Source organism: Cebidichthys violaceus, unplaced genomic scaffold (assembly GCF_023349555.1).
Source record: "Cebidichthys violaceus isolate CVI_PGR_0920_01 unplaced genomic scaffold, fCebVio1.0.p SCAF_7, whole genome shotgun sequence".
In the NCBI taxonomy this organism is placed as follows: Eukaryota; Metazoa; Chordata; class Actinopteri; order Perciformes; family Stichaeidae; genus Cebidichthys; species Cebidichthys violaceus.
In genome coordinates this window covers 5,305,988-5,327,275 of record NW_027176927.1, presented here as the reverse complement: position 1 = coordinate 5,327,275, position 21,288 = coordinate 5,305,988, and the positions used below count along the sequence as shown (strand labels likewise).

The 21,288-nt window shown below is 39.8% G+C and overlaps 3 protein-coding genes across 4 annotated transcripts in view; all 3 read left to right on the top strand.

Moving 5' to 3' along the window:
- Positions 1–216: 216 nt before the first annotated feature.
- Positions 217–2,685, top strand: cox6b2 (cytochrome c oxidase subunit 6B2). Of its 2 annotated transcripts, none has more exons than XM_068736132.1 (4): positions 217–289; positions 777–915; positions 1,755–1,855; positions 2,390–2,685. In XM_068736132.1, the coding sequence occupies exons 2-4, from the start codon at positions 810–812 to the stop codon at positions 2,441–2,443; spliced, it is 261 nt and encodes an 86-aa protein (XP_068592233.1). In that variant the 5' UTR covers positions 217–289; positions 777–809; the 3' UTR covers positions 2,444–2,685. The 2 variants fall into 2 exon arrangements, with proteins under 2 accessions (XP_068592233.1, XP_068592234.1); XM_068736133.1 differs by having other exon boundaries at positions 222–300.
- Positions 2,686–7,739: 5,054 nt separating this feature from the next.
- On the top strand, positions 7,740–17,485 carry slc2a3b (solute carrier family 2 member 3b). Its single transcript, XM_068735590.1, has 11 exons — positions 7,740–7,825; positions 7,911–8,057; positions 11,135–11,239; positions 11,699–11,859; positions 12,325–12,565; positions 13,191–13,353; positions 13,584–13,771; positions 14,605–14,709; positions 14,803–14,904; positions 15,011–15,214; positions 15,303–17,485. Exons 2-11 carry the CDS (start codon positions 8,034–8,036, stop codon positions 15,528–15,530), a joined length of 1,521 nt encoding a protein of 506 aa, XP_068591691.1. The 5' UTR covers positions 7,740–7,825; positions 7,911–8,033; the 3' UTR covers positions 15,531–17,485.
- Positions 17,486–19,043: 1,558 nt separating this feature from the next.
- ephb6 (eph receptor B6) overlaps positions 19,044–21,288 on the top strand; it is a 35,778-nt gene continuing 33,533 nt past the window's right edge. Inside the window, exon 1 of the mRNA XM_068735887.1 lies at positions 19,044–19,152. Within this exon, the coding sequence (XP_068591988.1) occupies positions 19,047–19,152 (106 nt within the window). The 5' untranslated portion in view covers positions 19,044–19,046. The remainder of the gene's footprint in view (positions 19,153–21,288) is intronic.

The window sequence follows — 21,288 nt, the reverse complement described above, 5'->3', positions numbered from 1 at the left end:
GGAAATATCAATAAGGAAACATTATATTCCACTGTTATTGGTCTTTTGTGTGTGCCACATTAGATTTGTAAACTAAACTAATCTCTCTACTATAAGTCAGGCTACTGAGAATTCTTATGGTCGTTATAGCTCAATAAAAATCAATAAAGCGGATATTAGGAACCTGAAAACTGAAGTTAGGTGTCTGGTCAGACGTTCTAATGAGCCGATATCCCAGCATCCTTTGCGCGTCTACGAGGAAGGGTATGTTTCCGGTGCGCTCCGAGGACACATCAAGAAACCTCCCAAGGTTAGCTGACGGTAACTCCGACACTTTGCATGCTATTTACAACCTTTACAATTGTATTTATCGGGCTTTCTGATGTATTGAACTGCCAAAACTCTTGAAACAACCAGCCGTATTCAAATGTGTTAATCTAGCTAACAATTTCCAGATATATTAACATGTTAACAACGCGCTAACAGCTAGCATTAGCTAACTAACAACAGTTAGTCAGTTAGCATGCAAACTATGCTAACTTGTTCTTCAAAGCTATGTGGTCGTATCAGTATTTGTTTATGTCAATATACTTATCAAGGTTAGATAGTTATCCTTAGGTTTGTTTAACAAACTAGCATTGAGTTAAGCGAAATAAAGCGTGAGCAAAGCTAACCTATATTTAACTTAGCTTAGCCAGCTAACAGTGAGCCTTAAATTGAGGTCACACTCTGTTCATCTAACGTGTTTTCTAAACCTGCATCAGCTGTGAGTTAATCCACCATGTGCCTTGTTTCAGTGTCATTTAGTCGTGTGACTGAAGATCAAAAAGATGTCTGACACAGTCGAGGAGAAGATCAAGAACTACAGGACGGCTCCCTTTGACGCCCGATTCCCCAACACCAACCAGACCCGCAACTGTTTTCAGAACTACCTGGGTGAATACAGAGATACATATGTTGTGATTACTCCTTACAAGACCGTAGGACACTTGGGACGTAGATTTCAAGAGAAGGGAATTCCTCTACCCTTCAATATGCTTACAGCCATGGACCTTTGCAACATCTGTAATGCTAGTTAGCGGTTGTTTAGTTAACATATGTGGCTGTATAACCATCAGATTTACACGGTACACGCAAGCTTACAAATCAGTCGTCATTCAGATGTTTATAACATTTACGTGACATTTAAATATGACCTCCACGTGACATTAGTAGCATTTAAAAATCAATCTTTAGCAAGTTCTGTAAATTACAAACTACACAACTGGAGTCAGTATTCTGATTAAAATCAATTTGTAATGAATAAAACAATTTCAAACAGCATGATATATTTCTTTTAATATTGCAGTGAAAATATTGGCCAATTCTATTTATTGCGATTAAGAAAAGCAAAACATACAAAATTTAAAACATTGTCAGTGTCTGTTTGTGCTCTTACCAAAATTCTTTGTTAAAACTTTAACATTCTGAGGGGTCTTATTTTTATAACTTTGTACGGTTAGAATTGAAGCTAGTTTTATAAAAACAGCTTCATAATAGTGGTGGGATTATTACTTTCCGCCTCACATTGAAGCTTGAGCATCTTGTTAATTAAATAATAGCTTGAACATCTTGTTAATAATACTAATAAAACCAAGATACGCTTGTTCTGTCAAACATTTCCATTCTGGTACCGACTATCCTTCGATCTCAGTGGCTTGTTGTTGTCGTGTTTTTAGTGTGAACATTGTGTCAGATGGTTACCGTGAACCCTTTTGTTATTTTTTTTGCCCCAGACTTCCACAGGTGCAATAAGGCCCTGTCAGCCAAAGACCAGGATGTGGCTCCCTGCGATTGGTACCAGAGGGTCTACAAGAGCCTCTGTCCTATGAGCTGGGTGAGTTATGGGATTACAGTTATGATAATTTTGTTGGAAATGTTTTCATGCACACAGTTAATGTTGATTGTGCTGGATAGACAAGATTAGTGTATGTAACCTAGACAGACTGTTTTACTGCTTGGTGATATTCTGTGCCATGTGCTTGCCTTTGTTTCTCTGTCATTAACTGGTGATTGGTTATCTCTTGGAGTTTGAGGGTCTTTGCAACATCCATTAATGCGATATACAACGCCTTTTCCATCATACATTTATAGATATGGCAATGTTCTCACAGCTGTTGCATTAGAATGCTCAGATTAGGTAGTTAGTGACCAAACCTGTTTTTGACTTTAGATTTTTGTTGCAACATCTGTGAGACTATTTTGAAACGTATAGTGTTCCCAAAACCAGGGAATCTCAAATCTCTGTTGGTGCTATATTCTAGCGATTGACATGAAAATACCGGACGCGTATAAAGCCACAGTTCTGCTGATGCTTGAACGTTAGTTTGTTGTCAGATAGGGCTAATGTTTTCTCTAATATCTCCCACAGGTTTCCAAATGGGACGAGCAGATAGAAGATGGAAGTTTCGCAGGGAAAATCTGAAATCGGCAGCCATGATTGATCAGGACAGTCCACTCCAGGACATTCTGTTACCTGCAGCTCAGTGGTGCGCCTAAGGACATCTTCATCAGTGATGCTACTGTTGTTAACTTTAAATTTAAACACGCACAGCTTTGCATGTTACGGTCTGAAGTTTTTTTCCCTGTCTCAGTTGTAAAGTACTCTTCAGCTTTGTTTCATCATTAAATACGGTTCAGATTTAATTAAAAGGATGTTGTTCATTATAGTGTTTCAGTACTTTGTTTTCGAGAAAAGCCCTTTAAGTAAATCCAATACAACAGACACAGTGAACTTTTTTCTTACATCGGTTCCTTAATTTTAGAAAAAGCAAGCCTGGTGTAGATGTAATGGCTGCTATCAAGATTTTTAGTTTTCGACTAGTCTCTGTGGATTACCTAACGCAGCCTTCAGCTGTCTTGATTTTGCAGCCTCGTCCTGTCTTCATTAAAGTATTCCAGACTATTTACCCGAAGGATGAAGTGTCTATTTAGTCATCTCTGAAACACCCTCAGGTCTGTCTGCTGTGAAAACTCAACAAAACTATACCAACGTCTTTCCAGCGGGTGGCAGTGGTGATCAAACCAGATGGTTGTTTTGATGTAATACTCTATTTTCACCACACTGTGGCGCAGTTGAACTGTATCTCTGTGACCAACCAGCTTACATGTGTGCCTAATTGTGATGAGCTTATTGATGTGGGGTAACTGAGGAATTTTTCAGGACCAGTATCTAAACTGGTTCCAGTCTGAAGACCACAGGATTTGTGCGTTTCATCAGAGCTGGATGTGTGAATGTGCTCATAATGACTGACATCTTCTGTTGTCTCTGTAACAGAAGGATATCAATGATGTCATGCCACAAATAGTCTGAACATGTACAGAAGATGTACTACATGATCAGGTTTCAATGATAAATATTAGAAATAAAGTTAAAAACATTTGTCATAGTATTGAGGATTATACTTTCGGTTCAGAAGCTTCTATAATACATCTGTCCTAAAAGAGCAGGACATCAATGACTTCTTCAAACAATAATACAAATGTAGGTTTTGCTGAATTACCAAAAACTGAGTAATATTAGTAATAAAATCAGACATAAATATTCAGTAATATTCAACGTATTCACGAAGGTGGAGGGTTTAACACACTGCTGTCTGTTACATTTTTTACATAAATGTAAACCTACTCCTTTGATCTTTATCAGAATTTCACTGTTTACTTCACGTTGCTATTGTAGATGACTTTAACATTAACGGTCTTTAGTGACAAGCAGAGACTTGATTTAATTGCGTTGTGTTACAGTCTTGTATTACAGTATTGACACTTCTGTCTTCACAGCACAGTTGTAATCTTCTTTTGATTATCAGCAGCTCAGCTATGTTACAATATGTCCTGACACGCCACAGAGGGTGTGTTCATCTCTGCTGAGTTGATTTGTTAGACCAAACAAGTTCCCCTTCACCCTCTACTTGTTGCTGGTAGACTGGCATGGCTGTGGTGGCAAAGATTTATACAGAAACTACAACATCAAGTGAGAGAAACGCTGCACGATACGTAAAGCTATTTATGTGACTGCTACAGAACTGAATGTCTTTGTCGGGGTCTATGGTCGGTATCAACATGAGCCAAAAATTATGGCAACTCAGAAGCAGAAGGTGGCACTGCTGCACCAAATGTAAACGAGAAACCGCTCCAGTAAACTGTCATCGCAATGGTTCATCTCTCCGTTGATCCTGAACTAACAGATTATAACATAATAACATTATAAATACATGTTAAGAATGTGTAATCTCACACACCATCCCAAATTAACCAAATACACCTCAGATGCTACATTGAACTAAAAGGAGATGTGTATAAAGTTATATAAACATTTAGAATATTTATATTTGATGCATAGACACCATTACATGATTTGACTGTGTTTGAATATTTTGCTTGATGTAAAATATTATCAATGAGGTGCTGAAATATTCAAAATATATTTAGTGAAGTGTGGGAAAAGAAGTGTTTACTTAAATTTTTAAGATACCAAACAGAACATTTCAGGAAAAAATTGTATATTTGAAAGGGTTATTTCTTGCATTTGTCAATAATTGTTCTTTGAAAGCTTCAAAGAATAAACAAACAAATGTAAACCTTTAGTACACTTTTGGTGCGGTCACTATAAGCAAAATAAAGGATGGAACAGGCTCTACTTGTTGAATACACCTTAAGTGTGTTTAATTGCCATATTTACATCTTTGGCAACTTTTTTATTTTCATGAAATCATTGACATTAATACGTGATACACACATCCATTTTTTAAGGTCAGGCTGCTGGATGTGGTTTGTAATGGTGTGTGTGTGTGTGTGTGTGTGTGTGTGTGTGTGTGTGTGTGTGTGTGTGTGTGTGTGTGTATGTGTGTGTATGTATCTTTGTCCCTGTCTATCTGTGTTTGCTCTTTGCAGATGTCCTATGATTTGATTTGCTCACTCAGGCCAGGTCACTGCAGGAGATGCTGCGGGATCGGTTTCCCCGGCAGCGGCTCACAGGATCCAGATGGGATGCTGGGACAGAGAGGTGTACTTTGAGAAGAATGAATAAGTACTGTTGCAAACCCTTGAGGCACTGAACCTGAACCTTTGCACGCTCCTCTCTCTCTCTCTCTCTCTCTCTCTCTCTCTCTCTCTGTTAGTTCCTCTTTTTTCAGGTTATGTCCAATAAATGACAAAATTGTGGTTGCACAGAAGAGCATTACACACAGAAAGGGGAGGAGCCACACACACTTACCACAACCTGACTTGTTTGATGCAAAGTGACTGTTACAATTGATTTACGGTCACTTCTTTTTACGAGGCTGTGGCTATCAACTCATTGATGGATCACACATAATGACTTAGGTCTGCTGGCTGGCCTCAGGAAATGTGTGGTTAGATCTTAATTTAGCAATGGAATACTGAAGAAATGAGTGGACAGAATACACAGTGTATATAATATATTTTTAAATAATGTCAAATCCATTCAGTATGTATGTTTACAGGGGCAGTCATGGTCAGTGGTAGAAAGTAACTAAGTACCTTTAGGGTACTTAAGTACAATTTTGAGCTATTGTAGCTTTTACTTAAACTTCTACTTCATTACAATTTGGAAGCCAATATTGTACTTTTTACTCCCCTACATTAATTTGATGACTTTAGTAGCTAGTTGTTTTGCAGATTCAGATTGATAACAAATTATAATCAACAAATAGATTGCGCTGTATTATTATGGATAAAGATAATACTGTATTGATCCCATGGTGAAATTCACAAACTACTCGACAGTATGTAAAAAAAAACAGCTTCACCTTTACCAACTGCAACATTAAGTATTGTATACATTAATTATTCTATAGTTATAATTCATTAGTATAATATACATTATTCTGAAAATAATGCATGACTTACTTTTAACAGAGTAGTTTTAGACTGTGGTATTAGTAGTTCTACTTTAGTAAAAGATCTGAGTACTTTTGCCACCACTGATCATGGTTTAGTTATCTGTATTTTTGTCAACACCAAAAATGATCCAGTTTCCAACCATTTGGCTCAGAAATAAAGGGCGAATTAACTGGACTGTTATCTATAGGTTTGTCAATAGTTTATCAACTGCTTTACGAAATGTTAGAAAACAATCTCTAAGTTTTGACCTAGACCTCAGTGAGCAGGTAGTTGGTAGGAGATAAGTAACATTGAGAAACCAGCAGGAATAAACTAGATTTTTTAAAAATCCAACTGCAAAACCGAGCCAAATGTGGCCAACTTTTTTCCAATGAAAGCAGCAGCAGTGTTTATGTTGGTGACGCAATAATCAGATAAAAATACTGTGAAAAAATAATAACTATATTTTAAATAGCAAGAAGCAGAAATATAAAGATGATATTGTTGGTAAAAAAAACGATGTATTATCAAAAACCCAACAGAAAGAGAAAAATAACAATACACCTGGGTATTGTTATTTTGGTTTAATTGATGATCCAATATAAACATTAAAAATAACATTATACACTGGGTGAAAGTAGTTGTTTTATATCCATGAGTATACTGGGTAAACTTTATTTACAAACTTATATTTTTGTTATGTGGTCAACATCTGCTGGGTTTGGTGGGGGCAGTATTTAAAAAAAACACAGAAAAATGTGTTCATATTTAACAATTTGTCACCAAAATCCAAGATCAAACTTAAGTCCTGAGCCTCTGATTAAAACTGCCAAAGGACAATAACTGTAAAAACACGATTGAATAGGAACCCAGCCTGCTCACATAGTGAAGTGGATTTAAAAATGGCCCTGCTTAGTCTGGAAACCTTGTCAAATTCCAGACCGGTATTTAGGTGGGCTGTGGAGATTAGACATAGTTGATGAAGAATTATGAGGGCTCCCCATTTGTTTGCCACCCACTGAGCCGGTCTCATGATGTCTGCATGACAAGGCTTTGTATCTGAACTCCGTGCACATTGTCTTTTGTTCTCGTGCCCCGGTGGGCAGCAGCAGCACAGAGACTCCTTTCACCAGCACCGTTTGTTCTCCGTCTCTGTAGGCTTACGCTCGCCCGAGCACGTCCCCCCCCCCCCCCCCCCACCCTCCTCCTTCAGCTCAGCGGAAATGCATCCGCGCTGATGCCACAGACTTTACGACAGAAGTGACTCGACTGGGTGGGACATTTTTTACATGCGCTTTTTACGCGCAGGGGAGCTTCCCTGCGCGTAAAAAGTAGGGGGGGCAACACCGCTGAAACGTGCTGGTGAACTTGTACCACTTTTTTTTTATAAAAACACACAGATGGGAGGGAGGGCTGAACATCTGCCTGAGCATACAACATCTGGACAGGACTGATTTACTGGGTACAAAGGCTGACACAAATCCCACATAACGGTAAACAAAACATTTATTCTTAACCAAGCCGATTAATTCATGCAGGTTATCAATGTCAAAAAATCCACGTATTAATTCCATGTCAGTATTGTCATTATATCATTACTAATTGGTAAAGTAGCCTTCTGTGTGTAATAAAACATGTTTTTAAATGAAATCCTGTAGAGCATCATCTGCAGCTCCATCGCACAATGTGGGTTATTGAAGTCTCTGCAGCCCATTGATTTGATATTTCATGCTTTGTATTGATAAAAAAAGAAAAGCAAAGCAAAGCGACAGTAATTTAATTTGAAGAGAGGGAGTTACATCACTTGTTTTCTCATTTGAGTTCATGATTAGAGAGAGCAGAAGAGGAGGGTGAATACGGAAGCAAAGGGAGGGGTTTACTGTCATTTTGGGCACAGTGAGAGCAGAAAAGTGCTCCACTCTACCTCAGTCTCTGTTATGTCTGTGGTTTATGGTCCTTACTGGTATGAGCTGCTCAGATTCTGAACACATTTATTCTTTATTCATTGTTGATTATCACACATTGTTCTTGTGTTTGTTTGAATTCAGGTTTCTCTGCTGACTGTTTGCACAGAGGTGTGTATGCTATAGGAATAAGAAAGCTCCGTCTGAGAAGCTTCTGCAAACTGAACAGTTGTCTTTCTTCTGAATATCTTCTATCAAGCAGCAAAGATGGAGCGGATGGAGGATGATAAGGTAAATATCACTGTTTCTTACTTCTATTGCTATTTTTCCAAACTTATTTCATGTGTGATACTGCTGTGCAGTTTCTGCACATTGCTATAATATTCTCAGATACAAACACATGACTTTCAGCTGTCTGTTATAATTCCCAGTGGTCCCCGAGGAAGAGTGCCAGCCATTTTGCCATTGTTTGTTATATTGTGACCTGTTTCGTGAAAACACATCCTAATGAATGAGAGTGTGGTATTATGAGGCACAGATGGGCAATTCTGTATTTTTCCATTCTGGCAAGAGCAGGCAATGAGTAAGAGAGAAAGAGAGGGACTGCTGCGTGGCAAGTTTGAACTTGTGTGTTTTTTCTTCTATTTGCCCAATCTTTGGAAAAGTGGGATGAGGGAATAGTAATAAGAGATCTGGAAAAGGGCAAGGATTGACAACTTGCAACTGCACAAATATAGGACAAAGGGAATAGGTTGTGATTTTAGTGATAACATGGTACACAGGGGAGTTAAAGTTACTCATCAAATGGTGAACTTTTTAATTTGAAAGCATTAACTCTTTGGCATTATAAAGAATATCTTGAGTGAATTTGCCTACTATCATGTGTCGTTGCAGACTTTTCCTATGGTTTATCTTTTGAAACATGCAGTTACTTAATTTTCATGGCTGTGACTTCAGATTTACATATCACGTGTTAGTGTAACAACCCACCAAACCACAGTGATTACTAGCATGCACTCCAAAAAGCCTCCAGCAAAACATAAGCACAACATTATTATTACCAAATGTCTTTCTTTCGTAAATATTTTTTCCTTTTGGATGTAACGCACTGAAGAGAAAAATGTATACAGGAACTAAAGCAAAAGTCAAGTTTATGATTCAAAACACAAGAAAAGTTCAATGCAATTTAGTCAAACAACATAGAGAGAGAAAGACGATTCATTTTCTAAAAAAGGTGGAAAAAAGAAGTTTTGAGTAAAAGAGAGAGACAGGGACGAAGATTGCAAGGTGACATGAATGTGGAAGTTGAGTGTCAAAGAAAAGGTGTGTCAAACCAGATTCTTTCTTCTGAATATTGAGAAAGACGAACTGTTGAAACACAGGAACTCAAGGTGGTTTGAAGTAATTTGTTAAAATGATTTACTATTAAAGGGCAAATTGATGAAACATAAGTACAGGAAATGACCACAAATGACCATATTAAGTAAAGTTCAGTGGAAACAGCAGCTAAGAATATCATTTCACTACAAGATCCTTTTAGTAGCTGTTCTGGAGCTTTCAATCATATCACATGCTCTTCATGAGCAGACAGAGTTTGAATTGTGCACTTTCAAACATTTGGTATTATCGTTTGGTTGTGGTTACATATTGATCATAACTATTTTAGCAGGATGTCATTGAGTATGTTATAAACCCGCATGTACCGTATATTATAGTATACAGCTGCAGACATTGAGCAACATTAATGTATATGCTTGGCTGCTGCTTGCAATTATAGAAACGCACACAACTAGAGTGACTATGTTCCCGTGTGACCACAATGCCTCACAACATGCCGACATAATCTCTGAGTCTGACGCATTCAATACCTTAATGTGCTCAGTTGGCCACTCCTTCATTAGAGTTGCTTTAGCAAGAGGCTTTGCAATGCACTCGTGTCTGAATCTTTTTCAACATAAGAATGTCTCTACCACAAGCACACATATAGGTACACACACAACCACACCCCCACGTCCACAGACCAACCTGGCATGTTTTTAATCCTGCAGGTTATCTGAGGTGATCTTGTGCCAAAAGTCGAACATGGCTTGCGATGAATATGTGATTACATGTTAATGATTATATTCTCAAATGTTAGCTCACTTTTTCATTCATTTCTTCTCTTTTAATCTTTATCATGCATCTGTTTTATTACCAGAACTCCGTATTTCCCCTTCGCTAACACTTTATCCTGTATGCAACACTTCCTGTGTGCCAAACTGTCAAGATACTCCGTCTGTCACATAAAGTTCAAACGACTGTAACACCAGAGCGTTCAGTCCTTATTATGAGACAAGGCTATGATGTCCCCAAGAAACACACCGTGACTTGATTTCCACTGATTATCACTATCTTACTATGGTGACATATTTTCAAGTTATTCATCACTTCCTCCCTGTTTCCCTCTGACCTGTGTTGGTTTATGCTAACCTGATAAAAGAACAGACAGTTTGAGGATATTATCTATACATGTGTATTTTATCTGTGAAGATAGTAACAAAATGGCCGGTAAAACATTGGGACAAAGCGCATTGTGCCTGTCTTTGTGTCTGCTTTCTGACTTGAGTGCGATTATAAATTGTGTAAAACAACAAATTATCTTGCAACATGACGTTTGTGTTGAAATGGGCAGATTTTGAAAAGACTGGATGATGAAAAATAGATTTATTTGGATCTATTTGGACCTTTAGACTCAGGATGCAAAAGTTCTCAGAAAGTTGGTGTGTTAAATTAAATGTATAAGAGATATGGTAAACCTCAACGGGGATATTGATTTTGGGCATGCCAACTCCATATAGTACAAGTTAAACTTCATTAAACCAATTACTCCGTTCAATTCTGCTCGGTTGGATACTTTTAAATTTATCAAATTTCACTCCCCAGCATGCCCTGCCGTGTTAGGGATTATTGTCAGGTGTATTAACTTGTTATTATGAGTTAAACCCACTTTAATTCCAAAACCAGCAGGGGAAAAAAAACCCTCACAATAGGATTCAGTCTTGTTCTCTCAGGGTGTCTTTAGCTACTTAGCTGAGAAATACCTCAGAGCTGCAAATCATGGAGCATGTGCCGTGTTGTAGCACCTAGCTTTCACAGCAGTGCTGCGAGCTGCTGATGCAGAAAGCTGAAAACAAGGAGGGAGAGCAGATGTAGAAAGACTCATTGTGTGTTTATGTGTGTTACCAGTGACACTATAAAACAACAAGAGCTTTGTAGAGCAAGGGACAAGCCATGTCCACCACACAAACTGAGGGGGTGATTGTACACAAACTCCTTTCGCTCATTATTTTAATCTTTCATATCTCTTGTGTCTTTTCCTCTCTCAACAGCCGAAGAAGAAGTTGACCTTTTACCTTCTCTACAGCGTTTCAACAGCAGTCATTGGCTCGCTACAATTTGGCTACAACACCGGGGTCATCAATGCACCCGAGCAGGTTTGTGTGTGTGTGTGTGTTTGTTCCTGGATGCGTGTGTTTTTGCTGGATGAGACTTGTAATGGACGTTGTTTTGTGTTAAGAGAGATGGATTAATAATAGATCACTCATTTTCTAATATGAATTTTGTAATAACCAAAATGACCCTGTCAATTGCCATCATTTTAACACTTTTTAAAAATGTTTTTGTTCTGTATCTGTGGTTTTGCAAGGAGGCCTAATTTACAGTTATGGTTCTCGACACATTTGGTCTCATTTGTAACCACAGCATTGCCAGGTGGCAAAGCTAAAAGCTACACTGCCCCCGTGTGGATGTGTCAGAATCTCATGCATCAAGCACAAGCTCTGTCTCATTTGTTAGATCTTAAATGAACTGTTTTAAACATAAACAACATAAGACAAACACTTACTTAAAAGCAGTCACTTCTAATCCCGGCACTCTTTTCCGTGGTTTGACAGAAACTGCGCAGGTTTTTCCAGAATGTGTCGATGGAGCGATACGGGGAGCCTTTCAGCCCAGGAGCCAACACCATGGTGTGGAGCTTTGCTGTTGCCATCTTCAGTGTTGGAGGCATGGTGGGGTCTTTCTCTGTCGGAGCGATGGTCAACAAATTTGGCAGGTGAGAACATCAGGAATAGACACTGTGGTGCAGGAAATATTTTAATGTAAAAGGACAGACAGCAAATCAGTCCTTTCAGGATTTTCATTTTACATTGTGTGACTAATCTCGGCAAAAAGTGATCATAGTTATTTTGCTTTCTTTTATTTCCTTTGTTTATTCAATTGGCAGAAAATTATTTGGAAAATGCTTTTCTTTGTGCAATCTAATACAAAATTAAATATCTTTGGTTTTGGACTGTTGGTTTGACAAAAAAATGTCATAAGAAGACTTCACCTTGAAGTCTGAGAGATTGTGATTTTGTCATTATTTTTAATTGAGAAGATTGTAAAAGCAGATTAATTGATAATACAAATAATTATTTGCTGCAGCCCTCATTTCCTTCTACATACTATTTAGACATACCTTTTATAGTTGCTTTATTTTACTCACTCATGTCCTTTCCTCCTTGTTTCTCTTCACAAGGATTAAGTCCATGCTGCTATCCAATGCCCTGGCTCTACTTGGTGGGGGTCTTATGGGACTGTCAGCTTTGAGTGGATCTTTTGAGATGGTCATTATCGGTCGCTTGATCATCGGAGTGTTCTGTGGTATGTGCACGGGACTAACAACCATGTACGTGGGCGAGATCGCTCCCACTGCTCTCCGAGGAGCCTTCGGCACGCTGCACCAGCTGGCTTTAGTTATTGGTATCCTGGTGGCACAGGTATGATGCCGTGATATTATAACTGTGATTATATTATTGATGCTTTTTACATTTGATTGTGCAAAAGCTGTAGATTTCTGCAGAATAATGTGGACAAGATATCGGCTAACAATTTCATGCCCATCACAATAAAAACATTGCAACGCTCTTCTAGTACAATATGTTTACAAAATACTATATTGTACCAGTGGATACAGAAATGTACAAGAAAAATGTATCTGACCACAAAACATATAACATTACAAGCATCTTTTCAGAATATTTTTTAGCAAATAGAACATTTAATTGTAATCAATCAAATGGTAATAAATTGAATATACACTTTTCAATACAAACCAACACATATTGTATTCTTTCAACCTCCTCTTTCAAAGCAGAGCATAGTCAAATCTCTTCCATCTCTTAATATTTAGATTACCGATCAATGGACTGTATATAAAGAAACTGGGAACAGCCCTGGACGCTACTCTGATAAAGACAAGATAGCTAAAAATGTTTGGTGAGGAGAACATAGGATGGTGCACTGAGGAAGAGCTCTGCGACTTGTTTTAGTTTGATCAAACTGAAACTCACCTCATATGAGTCCATTATAAGTCTGTCTTCCCCTGTTGTCTATCTATTTTAGATCTTCGGCCTCGAGTTTATTCTTGGCTCTGACACTCTGTGGCCTCTGCTGCTGGCTCTCACCATCCTGCCGGCCATCCTGCAGTGCATCATGCTGCCTTTCTGCCCTGAAAGCCCCCGCTACCTGCTCATTTCCCTCAACCAGGAAGAGGAGGCAAGAAAAGGTCAGTTTTGAAACATTATGCCAACAAGATGGCAACATAAGGTTTTAATGAGACTGCATCGAAAATTACTCTTGCATTATTAATGATCTGCGGATTGAAGCATGGCCCTGTGATTTATGAAAGTTTAACCACATTATGTTCCAAGACCCTTTCAGGATTTCTTTACATCATATTTGCACAATAATGTTCTTGCTTGCTCGCTATTCATCCATCCCATCTTCTCTTTGTAGCGCTGGTGCGTCTGCGCGGCTGTGAGGACGTGAGCGATGATATTCAGGAGATGAAGGAAGAAGGGATGAAGATGGCCATGGAGAAGAAAGTGTCCATCCTCGAACTTTTCCGCTCCCCAAACTACCGTCAACCAATCATCATCGCTATAGTCCTCCAGCTCTCTCAGCAGCTGTCCGGCATCAACGCTGTGAGTAAACACCAAGTCCTATAATGGAGCACATTGTTAGTGATATGATCATCAAGTGTCAGTCCATGTCATCTCATACATTAATCTTTAAAGGAGCATTCACTGAAATTATACAAATGTGTCTGACAAGCACATGACGAGAGATGCTTCTTGGCTCCAGGCAATGTTAGATTGAGTGGAATAATCTAAGCCACTAAGGGTCGACAGAAGAGGCCAATACAATGGTATTTGATAGGTATTTTGTTAATAAGGTCATTTCACCAGGCTGACTAAATGTGTTAACGTTCCCTCGTCTGACCTGACAATCACAGTAAAGCTAAAGCTGCCTGCGGCTAAAGGCTGCAACATTGATTGAACTGACAGATATATTAACACTCATGACCTATCTCACTCACCAGCACAGCAGCTAGTAGAGTCTTTCCGCTCAGTATTAGTTTTATGTCACAACTTGTAACAAAAAATACAAGCCAGCTAAAAAGCTGGCTTGCATATGCATAGTATGCATATGCAAGCAGATGCTTGTGAGAGCCACTGGCAGAACTACACAGAACACAGAGAAGCATTTAGCTGCTACAGAGCCCGATACTGTATTTCTGTCAGGTTGATGTTTACGGAGACCAAAGAGATAGTGGAAGTTAAAAGATAAAATAAATGTTTGTTTGCTAACAACTTTAAAAAGTGTTAATATGTCAGTGTTGTGTTTAAAGCTTGTTGATCTGCCGCCAAGTGGCCAAAACAAAAATGAATGCAGGTTTAATGTAATGCAATTTTAAAGACTACTCTAATTTGACTAATATAATGAGTTACTCATAACAGTCTTCCTCCCCCTACAGGTGTTTTACTACTCTACAGGTATATTTGACACAGCTGGTGTTAGTCAACCCATCTACGCCACCATAGGAGCTGGAGTTGTCAACACTGTGTCTACCATTGTCTCTGTAAGTTTCTGACTACACATTTGGTGTCTCAATACAAGGAATGATTTACATTTCTTGGATTATTAATTGCTATTTTTCTTGTTTTGACCCCAGCTCTTCCTGGTTGAACGGGCGGGGCGAAGGACTATGCACCTGATTGGTCTGGGTGGAATGGCTATCTTTGCCCTCATTATGACGATCTCCCTGTCTTTGGTGGTGAGTGATGTGATGTTTCTCCTGTGACCTTACAGAAATAAAAAGTGTTCCTATTGCTCCCCCATTACATCTTGTTCTAACTCTCTTTATTTCTCTCTCTGAGCAGCAGACAAACCAGTCTCTAAGCTACCTGGCCATCGTGGCTGTGTTTGGCTTTGTTGCCAGTTTTGAGATGGGTCCAGGTCCAATCCCCTGGTTCATCGTGGCGGAGCTCTTCTCCCAGGGGCCCCGACCTGCTGCCATAGCTGTCTCTGGTTTCTCCAACTGGACCGCCAACTTCCTGGTGGGGCTGGGCTTCCCTAAACTGGAGGTATGGGAAACATTTACTTCACTAAAATCTTCAGCTGTACGAGCAGTTTTGTCTTTTACTAACAGACATCTCTCTCTCCTTCTCTCAGGAACTGTGTGGTCCTTACGTCTTCATCATCTTCATGGTCTTACTCATCCTGTTCTTCATCTTCACCTTCCTGAAAGTACCTGAGACCAAAGGAAGAACCTTTGACGATATTGCTCAGGGATTCGCTTCCAGTGCAGGGAAACCCTCCACGGAGCTTGAGGTCGCTGGCCTGAGAGAAGGCAAAGAACCTGCTCCCATAGACAAGGTTCCCATGGTGGACTTTCCTTAGAGAGAAGAAGGAAGACTCAGGGTACAATACAGACAACAGGTTTCAAATACATTGATATTGTAAAGGGCTATATTTCATACAAATGGTGAGAGAGCAGCTGTGTGTGTTTAGAAAAAGCCAACTAAATACAGTGTTAAAGATTCCCTGTTTACAAATGCTAAATTAATTGACAGAGTTCCCTCTAATCCTGCTTTCAACATGGGGCCAAACTTAACTGAATTACTAGTACTTAATATTTGTTGACATGCCTGCTGCCAGCTCAACGCATACTGCCATATAAGAGGATCAACATATGTTGTGTGTTAAGTCCCAGGTCTTCAGCTACCCCCGGGTTACGGGATTTGGGGGGGGGGGTTATGTATTGAGGTCAAGCTTGAAAAGCCGGTTTTGGAGCCCAGTAGTTTGACCCAAAAAAAGATTGGCTTGCTGTCCTGTCTGCCTGCCTGATGTGCCTTGCTGCCAGGGGGAGGGAGCCACGTTTTCTTGAGTAGACAGAATAAATGTAGAGGTGCTACAGTAAGTCCCTCTCCCCTTCAGGTGCACAAAAAAGTGCTGACTATAGACTTAGAATAAAAATATCTAACCATGTGGAAAATAATACATATTTCTGCTCATCTTGTAGCATCCCCTGAGAGTACAGGATGTTTGTGTGTTGTTTGAAGTCATAAAAAAAGTGCAGTTCTGTAAATTAGTACTGTCTGCTTCAAGTATTTTGTTTGTATGATAACGAGGTGTAGTCTAGCACTGTCAGGCCCTAAAAACGTCTCCTTATAGGCTTTCTGCTCTAAAAAACACAACTTAATCTCTTGTGTTCTACGTTTTCATTTAAGAGTACAGTCAGGATGTCGTAGTGCAGTCGTTTATGCAATTCAGCCGTTGGGTACAACAACTCAGCTGGCTACTTGTTTTATACTGCAGCAATAGAAAACACATGTATCATCACTGCTTGAAGCTCTCTTGACATCCGTACGTAGCAGTAACTTCTGCACAATAGGTCATAAAAGTAAATATCTTACAATCAATAGTGTTACATCAAATCAAAACTTTTGCCAGTCTAAACAAGACATCAGTCACTTGGGATATTGATGTTAAATAAAAACACTAAATTAATTGTATTTTAAAGCACAAAAAATGTCTTATCGTGTGTTTTTGTTTGTCTAAAAAGCATGTGTATATATTGTAGATTCTCCAGTTACTGCATCATGATCAACTATTACAGCCTAGTATACATGTTTATGAATGTTGTGTCAATGTTTGTACAGTTGCATCTTCCTCTTGGCACACACTCTTAAGGAAGCACTTTTCAATGTTTGAGCTCAGCAGCTTTTTAATTTGCACTTTGGCAGTGGGACTACTTTCTAATGATTGTTTATTTTGTCTATGGCTCTCTGTAAATATACTGTATGTGTTAAGATATGTATGGTGTTTGGTTGTTATTTGGGCCTAATAATACTGTGTCATCTATGTTATATCCACTGATTTTCTTGCACTCTTACTCTGGTGAATGTCACTAAGTTCCTCAACAGTAAACGGAAGTGAGAAGTTGAGTGTTGAATGTGTGTGCGAGTCACATAAGAGATAAACCTTTACTGTTTTTATATCGTACAGTCATCTGTTCTCCTGCTGTAAAAGTATGAGTGACACTTGCTTTGAGAAACTAAAAAGGAAATAAAGTTCTCCATCTTTTAAGGGAATGTTCGACTTGAATTACGAGCATAAACAGTCTGCAATGCTACGAGTCAAAGCAATGAATGTTTGATGTAATTGCAGTCTCTGTGCTTATGCGAAAGTGTGAGAGGTTTGTCTGATATTTTGTCTGGTCTCCACTTCTGCTCTGTGGCAACTCCCATTTCCTTTTCTGCACCGCGGCAAAACCTCAGTCAGCTGTGCAGTTACACACTGTAGAGCTAACCAACCTTCTGAAACAATGAAATAAAACCATGAGTGGAAAAGCAGACTTCAGTGTCTCTCTTTGTCTGCTGCTGCTGAACAGTTGGGTTTAAAAAGACGTATTCACGGTTGGGATGACGTTTCAGGAGTGCATGCGTGATTAGGAGTTATGAGGTCAGATTCCCTCTTGGGTCACACGGTTTCAAAAGCCAAACCAGAAGAACACACACGTAGAGACGCAAGAGAAACTTAACCTCAAAGAGGAATTCCCCTGAAAATGGTCTTCAACATTGCAGCTCTAAAGAAAACATTCTTCTAAAATTACAGGTTTTGTTTTATGAGGGCAGTTGCAAGTGATTCATTTTTTTTAGGAAGGAGACTAAAAAAACTGCAGCTAACAATTATTTTCTTATCGCTTAGATTACAGATTCATTTTCTCCAACGTTTTTTTTTTACAGAAAATAATATCATTTGAGAAGTTGGCACTAGTGATTTTTGAAAATATAGACATTATTCAAGATGGCACAGGGAACAAGTTATTGCACAACAAACTGAAAACTAATTAAGAAGTTTTAATTCCCTTCTTATTAATGACTGAAGGACCGTGATCCATCTCCCTCTTCACTTTACCTCTCGGAGCAAAGAGCCCTGGGTACAGGCCCCCCGGCTGGCTGGGAATGGGGCCATCTAACTGTGTCAAACCAATAGGCAACATCTCCCTGCAAGAGTCTACTGAAGTCTCACTCAATGCAGTGAACTGGGGCATGAAAGCCCATCAACAAGCTGCAGTACTGCGGTCTGACCAGCGGGTGGCGTGCGTGGGCCGGAGGGGTGTTCAGCCGCCTGTGTTTGCGTGTGTGTTTGCATGTGTGTGTATGAGTGCGTGTCTAGATACTGTCTGGATGAGCAATCCTGTGAGGCGACGAGTGTGTCTGAGAAACAGAGGGGAGAGGAAGAGAGGAAGGTGGGTGTTAGGAAGAGGGAGGATGACGAGCATCCAAAAATGTGTCTTAATTATATTAATTTTCCATAAAAAGGTAGAACTAAGAGACATCAAGAAAAAAAAAAGGAAAAGAAGTTGGGCAATCTCACATGCCACAGCTTGAAAAATGCAAGCTAGCACAGCGTCGAGACATGTGAGGGATGCCACAGTCTGCCAGCCGGCCTCGCTGAAATTTGTGCTCTGCATTTTGAGGAGAGCTGGAACTGATGTCGTTAGACGTGTCTAGACAGTTGTTTTAGAGACCAGACAAACTTGTTTATTCATTTTTACACCTCCTTTTCCCTCTGTCAGTCTCTCTTGTTGACTCTGCCTTGCTTTCTCTCTCTGTCTTTGTTTCTCTCAAATATAAAAAACCTCTCCCACTTTCCTCCTCTCACCCCGTCTCTCTGACAACAGTGTTTTGTTTACTTCCTCTATTGGCAGTGTACTTATTGTATGTGCTGCTCTGTAAATATTTTTCTCCTTCCCTCACTCATCCACCCCCCTATCCTCCCTTGCTCTCTCTCTCTCTCTCTCTCTCCCTCTCAGATAAAGGGAGCAAACAGACTCCACCCCCTCTCTCACCCCCCTCTCCCTCTCTCTCCCTAGCTCTGTCACACACACTCACTCTATCTCCTTCTTTCATGCTCTCTCCCTCCCTCTCTCTCTGTCAGTGTCATTCTGTAGTGGAGATGTGGAGTGTCTTTCTTTCTCTCTGTCTGTTTTTTCAGCCCAATTCAGCTGAGGAAGGTAAGAACTAAACTTTTACTTGGTTTTAAATTAATTGTTGCCTTGCGCGTGTTTACGAGAGTATAGCGGGATGGAGAGTTTCCACAGCGCTCCCATCATGTGCTCATAATGAGCCTACAAGTGAAGGATGGAGACTTGGTATGCGTCTGTAATAGCTCTCTAAGAATGTGGCTCTCTGGGAATGTTGGCCACTTTGAGGATGTGTGAAACTGTGGCAAGTAAGGGTAAGGACGCAACAACACAAGAAAGTCTGATTGATTCTCAATTTTTGGGGCCTCACATCCAGCTTGGGACCCCCTGGATAATTACCCCCCCACCCCCACGCTCACACAGTCCGGTGTGCGTTAATTTTGTGTGTCTGAGTGCATCTGTGTGTATATGCATATGTATGCAGATGCTTGCGAGTGCCACTGGCAGCGAATCAGATAGTACTTTGTTGGCACGGATGTGCCAGGTGCGTGCCGGGGCCTATCAAGCTCCCACAACAAAAGAATATGGAAATGAGGCGGGAGACAAATGCAAAATAAGTTGCATAACCCATTTCTCTTTCACATATTAACCCCTGTGTCACTCGTGGTCCCGCATATGCGATAGCCGGAGACCCCTGCCCCCTCTAAGGCACTCTTATCAGTGTGGCCCCCTCGTCTCCAGACTTCTCAGTGAATGTGCTCTGCTCCTCCACACGCTTTGTCTGCATAGGCTACATGGACATTTTGGAGATCTTAAAAAGTGCAAAAGGGAGTAAGTGAGTGAGTCTGTCAGTAATCAAAAGAGAGACTAAGAAACTGTCTGGAAAAGCTGCTAGTTAACCTGACATTAATTTGATGACTCAAGTTGCCTTTAAATGTACGTGTGTATGCATTTGTACATATGTATGTGAGTGTGTGTGTGTGTGTGTGTTCTTATAGGTGCTTCCTATACATAACTTCGGCTCCTTGGTTTCAGCAGGCAGCAAGCAAATTACTTTCAAAGAATCTGGCTGCATGTTGGAAAGAGCTGCACCTGTTCACGCTCATCTCCCATCGGCTTTAGTTTACTGCGAGGTGTGTGTCAGTAATAGTCTTTAACAGAGGTAACTTATACGTCGGCCTCATGCCACAGATTTGAGCTGTGTTTGTAACAGATGGCCTGGACTAAGATGAGACAGAATGATAGAGCAGGAGAGAGGCTGCACAGCATTACTGGCCTACTGACTGGCTGTTTGTGTAATTGAAATAGAGCGCATCATAATACAGTATTAACCCAATAGCATTGACGTCCATATAAATCCACATGAATTGAACCACGAACGAATGTCACGAAGGGAGGATTTGGCGTCTGCCTCGGGTTTGATAACAGTAAATGATGTGTCTGCCTTGACTGACTGTCTAACTGATAATACTGTCTGTCTTTCTATTGTTTATTGTCTGTCTAATGCTTTTGAAGTATGTCTGTGTATCCAACATAACAACCCTATTCTTGTCTGCTTTCACACCACAAACCATAAGGAAGTGTAATTTTAATCCTTAAATTCTTGCTGTGAAGAGTACGAAAGCTATAGTTTTCTGCCTCTTTGCATGCAGACAAACTGCAGAGTGTGAGTGACAGGGTGTTTGATTTATCACTCTCGCTAGCTGACTGTGTAAGTGTTGACACATTCGCCCACATGCATTGTTGATGTGAGGTACTGTTGAGAAGCCACATGGCTGGCCTCTAAATTGTTGGAACTGTGTCGAGGATTGCGCGTTCACTGTTCACATTGGATTAACACACCGCACTGAAGGGGGGGGGGGGGTCTGTGCAGGAGGCACACCTGATGCCCCTCAAGCTCTTCCCATCATGGATGAGTGGTGATGCTCACTGAGCTATGCATATCCTGAAATTAACCTTCTATCATTAATATAACTTATGTCATACACTGAAAAAGGGTATTAACTCTGATTTTGCCAAAAGGCAACAAGCTGCACAAACTGTAGACTAAATGTTTATCAGTGACAAAACTGATTAAAACGCAAATTACTTTCTCTGTAAAAAAAAAAAAAATTAAATCTAATCAAGTGAAAAAAATGCAGGTGTTATCTGCAGTGGTGGAAAGTAAGTACAATTTTAAGTAATTATGTAAAATTTTGAGTATTTCCTTTTTACAATATTTTCTAC

Bases quoted from the DNA above. Each gene is read 5' to 3' on its own strand.
- slc2a3b (XM_068735590.1), top strand. From the start codon at position 8,034: ATGGAGCGGATGGAGGATGATAAG. The intron at 13,354-13,583 runs GTCAGTTTTGAA...TTCTCTTTGTAG, and splicing joins GGAAGAGGAGGCAAGAAAAG to CGCTGGTGCGTCTGCGCGGC. The intron at 13,772-14,604 runs GTGAGTAAACAC...CTCCCCCTACAG, and splicing joins AGCTGTCCGGCATCAACGCT to GTGTTTTACTACTCTACAGG.
- cox6b2 (XM_068736132.1), top strand. From the start codon at position 810: ATGTCTGACACAGTCGAGGAGAAGATCAAGAACTACAGGACGGCTCCC. The intron at 916-1,754 runs GTGAATACAGAG...TTTTTGCCCCAG, and splicing joins CTGTTTTCAGAACTACCTGG to ACTTCCACAGGTGCAATAAG. The intron at 1,856-2,389 runs GTGAGTTATGGG...TATCTCCCACAG, and splicing joins GCCTCTGTCCTATGAGCTGG to GTTTCCAAATGGGACGAGCA.